Source organism: Penaeus vannamei, chromosome 11 (genome assembly GCF_042767895.1).
Source record: "Penaeus vannamei isolate JL-2024 chromosome 11, ASM4276789v1, whole genome shotgun sequence".
NCBI lineage: Eukaryota > Metazoa > Arthropoda > Malacostraca > Decapoda > Penaeidae > Penaeus > Penaeus vannamei.
Window position 1 is genome coordinate 30,424,241 of NC_091559.1, and position 10,000 is coordinate 30,434,240.

The 10,000-nt window shown below is 38.6% G+C and overlaps 1 protein-coding gene across 4 annotated transcripts in view; it reads left to right on the forward strand.

The window, feature by feature from the left end:
- Positions 1-10,000, forward strand: part of ClpX (Caseinolytic protease chaperone subunit) — a 21,770-nt gene that overhangs the window by 1,264 nt on the left and 10,506 nt on the right. For 2 of the 4 annotated variants that reach the window (XM_070127159.1, XM_070127158.1), the window contains exons 2-9: positions 279-473; positions 2,998-3,231; positions 3,620-3,762; positions 4,187-4,361; positions 7,495-7,740; positions 7,943-8,107; positions 8,793-8,893; positions 9,051-9,206. In XM_070127159.1, coding sequence (XP_069983260.1) covers positions 395-473; positions 2,998-3,231; positions 3,620-3,762; positions 4,187-4,361; positions 7,495-7,740; positions 7,943-8,107; positions 8,793-8,893; positions 9,051-9,206 — 1,299 coding nt within the window. In that variant the 5' untranslated portion in view covers positions 279-394. The remainder of the gene's footprint in view (positions 1-278; positions 474-2,997; positions 3,232-3,619; positions 3,763-4,186; positions 4,362-7,494; positions 7,741-7,942; positions 8,108-8,792; positions 8,894-9,050; positions 9,207-10,000) is intronic. The other 2 variants (XM_070127161.1, XM_070127160.1) reach the window with 1 other exon arrangement.

The following is a 10,000-nucleotide window of genomic DNA, read 5'->3' on the forward strand; positions in this document are numbered from 1 at the left end:
TACAGATTCTTTTGTTTTAATACCTTTACTTGCTTCTTATATTGTTAATGTATTACTTTAGAAGTGATGTTTACACTCTGAAAATCATCCGAAATATTTTAACACATGCCTAAGAAAGGCACAATATCAATTCTAGATATCACATAGAATTCAAATTATCCAATTATTTACACATATAACTAGTCATAATTTTCTTATTGATAAATCAGTTTGACTCATGGCTTTACTAACACATCAGTCTCACAAATCATGTACTTAGGTATATCTATTTCTTCCAGATTCCTGTTGATAAAGAAAAAACAAAAACTTCAAAACGAAGCAAAATACTGTTGAGAGTAAGAAATCAAGAAACAATTACCACACCTTGAAAGATTACTAAGGATTAGGAAGAGACATGTCCAGTGTGAGATGGGGAGCTCGTTCCCTGCGCAGACTACTATCTGTGCGCAACGGGAAGACTGCTACTGTGAATGGTAAGTGGAGTGGTAGGGAAAGAAGATGAGAGGATAACAGGAATTAAGAGAAAAGGGGAGAAGATGACTGGTCAGGAGCAATTGAGAGAATGGCACATGAAACGGGTGAAATAAAGGGATAGAGGGAGAAAGACCGAAAATGGGAAAAGATGAGGGTAAGTGATGAGAGCAGGACTGGACTGGGAAATATGCAAGAGGACCAAAGGAGATGGGGCATCTTTGCAAAATCATGGCAAGGAGCAATCTCAAAGTGGGATTCTTATTGACGAGACTGTTGGATGATTACATTTACAGTGTTGTTTCAGTACATTTTATAATGAAAGATTATAAAGGTGACATAATGAATACCAATTTAATACACATTTGGTCACATGAAGGAACAAGAGATTCTTTATGTACTACTGGGTTACTGATTAAGGGAGCCATCAGTTATGATCAGATTTTTGTGATTTTTTAATGTGCTATACATACATATAAAGTGATAAACACCACCAATTTTCAAATCATTTGGATAATAAAATATGAAGTTATTTAATAAAAAAAAGTTTCTGAACAATCACAAAATCTTTAAAATCACACTGAAAAAAGTACCACCTATACTCTATAGCAATACCTAAAACTTGCATAGACCGGATTTTTAGATTTCCTTATAGTTTAGTGGGAATTAATTTTTTTCTAAATGTTCAGTCTTATGAACATCATGATATAATATATGGACTTCTATTACCTAAACTGAAAATTTTCTTTAACAAAACCATCGCAAATTTATTCAACTTTCAAATTATCCAAACCACATTAGAATCGCCCAAGTATTTATGGATGAATTTAAAAAGTGCTGACAAAAGTGTAGTTTTGAGATATCAGGCTCTGAAGTTGAGGATACTTTTCCCTCTAATTTTTTTTTTTTTTTTTTGAGAATTCTTATCTCTGCAACAATCTTGCTGCATTCTGTGGCATTCACATGGTATTCTGAAGTGTAGCTGGTACATTGTCCCCCCTTTTGCAAAGTACTAATGGCAGTAACTACTAGATTACAGGAGATTAAAAAAAAAATCAAGTATTTTTAAAAATTTTCAAGTTTTTTTTTTTTAATTTTGTCGCAGCTGCCCCCTTAAGAGAACAATTGGCAAATGTTTTATTTTCCTAGAAGCATCAATATCAGAGAATAAGATTGTTGAACAGTTAGATAAAGATGATTAGAAATACATTTGTTTTGATTGATTAAGGGTTTTATAGAGATAATTTTCTTACATACATATTCTTTACATGCAAAGATAATGAGGGATTTTCTTCTCAAACCAGGAGTGATCATTTTCCAGTGCATCAGGGAGCCCTTTTTCAGTGTCATGTACTGAAGTGAAGGAGGCCCGGGAACTTGTTGGCACCAGTGACAGACCTCAGTGTCTTTTGTTAGTGGCAAGAGAGGAAGCCATGGGAAAAGGTCGCCACAGGACAGTGAGAGTGTAAATGTTGGTATGGTTATGATATTTTTTATGAGGTGATTGTGATTTATAATTTGAATGTGAATGCAAATGCAGTTTGAATATGATTGTGAAGATGAATGAATATGAATATATATGTGTATAAATATATTGTTTATGGAGGTGAGGTGAGGTGAGATGAGATGAGATGAGATGAGGTGAGATGAGATGAGATGAGATGAGGAGATGAGATGAGGTTAGGAGATGAGATGAGGTGAGATGAGGAGATGAGATGAGGTTAGGAGATGAGATGAGGTGAGGTGAGGTGAGGTGAGGTGAGGTGAGGGGAGGGGAGGGGAGAAGAGAGGAGGGGAGGGGAGGGGAGGGGAGGGGAGGGGAGGGGTGGGGATGGGGTGGGGTGGTTAGGGTGTGGCGTGTGGTGTGGTGTGGTGTGTGGTGTGGTGTGGTGTGGTGTGGTGTGGTGTGGTGTGGTGTGGTTAGGGTGTAGCATGTTTGGTGTGGTGTGGTGTGGTGTGAATGATGAATGAATGATTGAGAATATAAGAATTATGTGATGTTTTTAAGGAGATTAAAGGAAACCAAGGAAAGTTATCTTACACTCTGAAGCCTGTGTATTTAAATATTATAGTTTTATTTCTCCTGTTGATGTTAGATTATCAGTCCTTGAGTTATTGATAGTGAGACTGGAATGATAAAGGTGAAGCATTCTATTTTGCTTCTAATGATAGGATTATGCTATTGTTTTAATTAGATAGAATTTATCATTTGTTTCTTACTGTTATCATCATCTTGGTAATCTTATTGAAAAAAAAACTATTATTGTAAAATCATCATATTTGATTGTTATTGTATTGGCTACCTTTATGCTTAAGATATGATGATTATTCTCTGTGTAAAGCAAAGTCACAATCTATCTCACTGTACCTCCTGCTTTAGTTTGGGGTTGACTGAATTAACTGTTAAAGTATTCAGATCAGATGTAAAAATGATGTAAAAATAGATGTGGCTTCAAAGAATGGCAAAAATTCACCATTTTCTCTCTATTTAGGAATGCTGTTATCAAGCCATTCTTCCTCCCACAGGTGTGCTCTGCTTGCGTGTCATAGGTCGTGAACCCCAGAGATGCTCACTGGTGTTCGCCCGGCCAATCTCCACCTGCATTTCCCTCTGCCAGTCCTCCGCTGGGCCGCCAACGGATGGGAGTGGAGGGGGTGATGACGGTAATGACAAGGATGCTCAGAGCAAGAAAAGCGAGAAGAATCAGTTATGTTGTCCCAAGTGTGGTGATCCTTGCACCCATGTGGAGACTTTTGTTTGTAAGTACTTTTATCTTTTAATTTCTTTATGCGTGCATGCGTGCGTGCGTGCGTGCGTGCGTGCGTGCGTGCGTGCGTGCGTGCGTGCGTGCGTGCGTGCGTGCGTGCGTGCGTGCGTGCGTGCGTGCGTGCGTGCGTGCGTGCGTGCGTGCGTGTGTGTGTGTGTGTGTGTGTGTGTGTGTGTGTGTGTGTGTGTGTGTGTGTGTGTGTGTGTGTGTGTGTGTGTGTGTGTGTGCGCGCGCGCTCACGTGTGTGTGTGTGCGCTCACTTTCTTGTGAAAGGATATCAGGCATATTCTGATTTTGGTTTACCATTTATTGTTTTAAATTTTTTTATTTACTTTATGGCTATAGATTGAACTCATTGTTGACATATTTTCAACTTACAGCCTCGACACGCTTTGTGAAGTGTGAGAAATGTCATCACTTCTTTGTGGTGCTGTCAGAGGTGGACTCCAAGCGCAAGCAGAAGGAAAAGCGTGATGACCCCAAGGCTTCCTTCAGTCGCAGACCGCCTCCTCCACCAAAGAAGGTGGGTATTGAGGGAAAAAGGGAATGAATAGTTTTTCCTTCTTTTATTTATAGATTCATAGTTTTGATGTATGTATTTCTAAGGGTTTTGTTTTATATGTTTATTTTTTAAAGGATTTTATATTCCTTTTAAACTCTGTAGTGATATAAATAGGTCTTATAAGTAATACTGCATTGTTCAAAAATTCATTATCAATGAATGCATTTTGGACTGTTATCTGTAGACATAGTAATTCCTTGTGCAGGTAATTAGATCAGTTCTATGATTGTTCTAACATGATATTCTAAATTATCCACTCTTCTGCTCTGTGATTGCCTTGATATTTCCTTCTAAATTGCAAAGGTGAATAATGATAAGCAACAACTTACCCTAGACCCGCAAGCAAACTGTTTCGTCATCCCTCCCCACTCCCCTCCCCCTTCAGATCTATGAGTACCTGGAGAATCATGTGGTGGGACAGGAGCGTGCCAAAAAGGTGCTGAGTGTGGCAGTTTACAACCACTACAAGCGCATCTTCCACAACATACCCCAGACCAAGTCAGAGCCCCTGCATCTGGACACAGCCACCATCCCGCAGGGCCTCACCAACAGGGGTAGGGGTCAGTAGACATGTACACAAGGCATCTTTGGGCTGGTAGAGCGTGCAGGCCCCCAACATCCACGCACTATGAACTCACTAACTCACTACTGGTAGCTTGCTAGATGCTAGTGTTCTACAGTAAAGAGAATAAAGTGTTTGTTATTGTTTTCTTGGGATTGTCTTCACATTCAAAGAAGAATAGGACAATCTTTTAGACTACTGTTTAGGCACAAGCTGGTTATTTTCCTTATATGGTTGAGAAGGACTGACATTTTATTTCTTATATATGAGATAGTTCTCTATGTATGAGTTTTCCTTTATTGTAGATGGAATTTGAAATTCACCTTGTTTTTATTATAATATTCAAAGGACATGGAAGTATGGGCTTTAAATTTTTTTTTAAGTTCCTTAAGAGTTGTTAAGAGAGATTGTTTGGGAATTTGTTAGTTGTCATTTCAAGAAGAGACAGGGGGATATAGAATTATATTGATAGGAAAAAAGAACATTATTTAAATAAACCTGAGTAAGTGGTCACGTGTACCAGGCACGGAAATTAGAGATAGGACAGGGGTTAAAACTATCTTGATGCCTTATCTTATGTAAAATGTGTTGTCAAGTATTGATGAGTCATCTGACTTTGATAAGGAAGACTTGTAAAAAAAGAAAGAGGTGATGCTTATACTTGTGCCATCCAACGCACAAAAAGTGACAGGTTCAGTGACCAGTAGGACTTGGCTCATTGACAGCTGATAAGATAAGGATCTGAGGGGAATAGATTAGAGATGTTAAATTGTATTTGTTTTTTAATGTAAGATCTTAGATTGGTAATGTGATTGTTCAATTATGTTTTTTGCCTAAGTGTAGGTATTGCTCCAGGTATTCTTATCTCTGATGATGCCAATGCAATGAAGATGGATTAGGTAGAAAGGGTATTTTTGTCCTAACTCTTGTCTTTTTTTCACAGAAATAGGAAGGTGTCTGGTTCTCTTGTCCTAATTGTCCTTTTACTCTTCTGTTTTTCCTATTTTTCTGAGCTAACATTAAAATCACAAATTAACTTTTCGGCTCTTGAAATAAAGCTTTAATCATAAGATTTACTACTGCTTTCCTAATCCCGTGACTGATATTTTTTAAACTGTCACTGTTCAGCAGAATGAGACTTAAATGAAGAAAGAGCTTAAAGTTCTCTTAAAGATATTAGTGAAGATTAGCCATCATTTTGCTGGTAGTATATCTTGCAAAAAGGGGACAGACTTGACAGTATGTATTGCTGGTAGAGAGACTGTGATGAATGTATTGTCTGTTTCCCAAAAAAGCATTGTGTTGTTTGGCATGAATAAGTTCAGGTTGTTTTTTGTCTGATGTAAACTTTTGTGGGATGTGGTCTCCTCTTGCTCAGTATAGATCATGTTTGCAATTTTTTTTTGAAAGCTAAGAAAAGTGATGGATTAGAGATAAAAGAAAATTAAGGGCATGTGTTGAAAATGCTTTGTTGGAGATAAAAGAATTAGGTGGACATAGGAGAGTACAAATGTGAGTGAGAATAAGTACTTGTGATAGTAAGAGTAAGAGAGAGGGAGAAGGAGTGAGAGTTAGGAGTGGAAGTGGAGTATGAGTTTGAGTTGATATTGGAGAAACAAAAAGAGAAGTAAAATGATAAAAGATTGAGTGAGTAAAGGCAATGGGGAAGTTCAAGCTGATATCAGCTCAGATAGACAAGCCTGTGGGTGGATGGCAAGAATTATCAGATTGATCATATCGGTGGTTTAGCAAAAGGCAAACAATGAGAGAGATCTGAAGTAAGTTGGAAACTGTAGGTTGTTTCTGTTGTTTTTATTATTCAATTATCTTTATATTCCTCGTAGGTAAAAACCTCTCTCTTTACCCCCTTTTCACTCCCCTCCCATCCTTCCTTCTCCATCCTCTCACTTTTTCCCTTTTCTCTCCCCACTTTTCCACTCCATTCATCCCTTGCACCTTTTCTCTCTCCTGCACCTCTTCCTCTCTGTTTCCTTGTCCCTTTCCCCTTCCATTTGTGTTCCCTTTGCCTTTTGTTTCCTTTCTGTCATTGTTATTGTCTCTCACTTGCAGTGTTACAGACTGCATCTCCATAAGTTCAAAAATCATTGAAAAGTTTATGCATGAAACTTCTCAGAAGTTGAACTTACCAAAAATTGCTATTGTGAAAGAGCTAGTAACTTATTTATGTCCATTGCATTGCCATGTATTAATATTAATGCCATGTTTTTGTACTCTGCTGCTGCTAGATATTGGAACTCTAGGTATGTGCACGTATTAGTATGTGCACATTTGTTTGTGCAGATGCATGTATGTATGTGTGTGTGTTCTTGTGTTGCTATTTTAAAGTAATTTTGTAAGTGAGGGAGGGAGAGAGCTGAGCTTAGGAGGATCCATCTGCCATGTTGAAATCACTATGTAACATTTTGGATTGATGGAAGTTTATAGCTCTTATAGTGTTTCAGGAAGGGTTTCATCAAAATATCCATTTGGAAAATGAAATTTCATTACATCCAACTTACCACATTTTATTCTTAACTTTTTTAGTTTGACCTTTTGTTCTTTTTTCACTGAAAATATGTCTACGATGTCTAACTTCACCATTCTTTTTAAATAATTGCGTGTGTGTGTATATGTGTCTTATGTATTCTTCTGCACTGTGTTTACTTGAGATATCAGTTTGGTTAGAATTTCTGATTGCTGATTTTTTTTTTTTTTTTTTTTTTTACAATGGAGATCATTAACTCATTATAATCCTGACTGGAAAGTGTAGCACTTTTTGCGAAGGTGGTGTGTGATCGAAGCTTTGCCATAGCAATTGCTGGAGAGCAAAAAGCATGAGATTCCTTCTAGGTGTGCCTCTTATGAGAGCTGGTTCATCTAGCTCAATAAATCATAAGGGACTCTTAACCAGATCATGTGTGTAAGGATGATGAGATTTTGTGTGCAAATGCTTTTGTTTCCAGATTTAGTTTTAGGAATACTAATTTTGTGCAAATTAAGGGTTGTGGTCACAAAATGATGGTGACTGAAATCATTTAGATATTATTGCCATTGTTTATATTCTTATCAAGATAAGCACAATTACCTATTTCTTACTCTTTTTCTTTTTGTCTTGCCTGTCTACCTTACAGACCTCTTGCACATTGCTGGCATCAGCCAGAGCCATGCGCTAGGGGTCAGTGGCTTCCAGAACACTGACCAGGGACAGCAGGGTGGGCAACAGGGGGGGCAAGGGGGCCAGACCCTAGACCAACAGTCCTCAAAGCGACCGGTCACCAGCAGTAACAGTTTACATGGATCAGACATATTGGATGCGACCACACACATGCTCCGGCTAGAGAAGAGTAATATTCTTCTCTTGGGGCCAACTGGCTCAGGTAGGTCCCAGGAGATATGTATTTCATTTTTGTTTATATTTTGCTGAAAGTCCTGTTATATTTTGTTGTTAATATTATTTTTATTCATACAATCATTATTTAAATGACCTATGAGTTTGTTCATCCTTGATTTATACATTTTTGAAATAATTCTTTTATGATCGGTTTTCATGCCCCTGAATCTTTCTGTTTGCTCTCCCAGGCAAGACTCTCTTGGCCCAGACCATAGCCCAGTGCCTGGATGTCCCCTTTGCCATCTGTGACTGCACCACGCTCACTCAAGCTGGCTATGTTGGTGAGGATATTGAGTCCGTCATTGCCAAGCTGCTGCAGGATGCCAATTATAATGTGGAGAAGGCTCAGACAGGTGAGAAGCTCTTCTTCTTTCTTCAACTCCAAACTTGTTTTTCTTTGATATTTGTGTGTAATTGTTTTATGTAATTTTATTTATGATATGTCACATATTTGTATTTGAATTTTTTTGTGGTTCATGTTTGAAATTGTTATCTCACATAAAAACCTTGATACACCTTACAAACCAGATTACCCTTGTGCCATATTCCTCCACTCAGCGTATTGATAGATGGAATACTTAATTACTGCAGTCACTAGACCCCAGCAAAGTACCTAGACCTGACAGGAATGCCTACCTCTGTCTTCAAAACCTTTACCTCTATCCATGTTTCTATCCTGTGGGTCTTTTCACATAATTCCTTTGCTCCAGGGATACTTCCTGACACCTGGCTTTGTGCTCACCTCAGAAATCTAAAGCCCATGAGATATAAATGCTTAACAACCCATTGTTGTGAGATACATGTACTTGTTATTATCACTATTAACGTTATAATGCAACACATAGGAGACTGCCCTACAGTACATTCTTTCTCAAAATTGATACACAAGCACCTCACAACCAAAGCAGAATGTTTACACTCATACAAAGAGAATTCTTGCCATTGGGTAACACTATGTTTAACTTAAAGCATTACTGTAATACTCCATTTCTCTAGTTTTTTAACATCATTTAGCCTAATACCTTTTCCATATTGCAGGCATTGTATTCCTTGATGAAGTGGACAAAATTGGTGCAGTCCCAGGGATACACCAGCTGCGTGACGTAGGGGGAGAGGGGGTCCAGCAGGGCATGCTCAAGGTAGAGTACTGGATATTGACAAAGAAAGGGAAAGGGAGAGAATTGTTATGATAAATATAATGAAAAGAGAAGTGAATTATGGTAAATTAGTTACTGAAGAATGCTTATAATCATCAATTTTTTTTTACCCATCCCTTATTTTCCTGTCCTGTATTAGATGCTGGAGGGTACAATTGTTAATGTACCCGAGCGCAATTCCCCGCGTAAGCTCCGAGGTGAGACAGTGCAGGTAGACACAACCAACATCTTGTTTGTAGCCTCAGGGGCCTTCAATGGGCTGGATCGTGTTGTCTCCAGGAGGAATAATGAGAAGGTAAGAGTTAAGCTTCACTTGTTCAGAATTTAGGTGTATGCTTTTATTCAGCCTTTACTCCTTGAGCGACATCTCCCACACCATTTGGACCTCTTCACTCCTGCCCAGTCCCCAGAGCCTTTGTCCTCCTTTACTCTCCTTCCCTCTCCTTATGACTCGCTACTATTTCCCATTCTGTTCCACCCCTCTCTTACTCCCCTTTCTCCCTTCTCTCTTCTCCCCTCTCCCCTCTTTTGACCCTTTCACTCTGTATCTCCTTGCTCTCTCTCCCACCATTTCTGTTTCCCCTATAGCCCTATCTCCACTTTCCTCCCTCTCTATTCCAGATTTCTCTCCTCTTTCAGTCTTCTTTACTTTCTCACTTTCCTCTCCAATCTCTTCCTCTTACCTCCAGCCATCCCCATCCCCTTCTCCACCACTCCCCCTTCCCCATCCCTGCTAGTCTTGTTTATGAATCACCTAGTACTTAGCCTAGATTTTGTGCGTTCTCTTGATAGTGTAATTTCGTCCTCCTATTTGTTTGTATATAGGGGAGAGATGGAGAGGCATTCATTAAAGGGGGTGGGGGGGTTATGTTCTGTTGAATTTCATGTCCTTAAAAGGTTTGATGTGGTTTATCATGTGTTTTAATTTTTTTCTGTTAGAGGAAATGAAGAGAACGATGTATGGTCGTGATTTTTTAATTAGTTGATTGATTCCCTTGCTTTTCTTTTGACACTTTCTATATAAAGAAGGATTGATTGTTTTTGTTGTCTTCTCTCTGTCCTTGTCATAGTCAAGGTATTTCTGCCAAG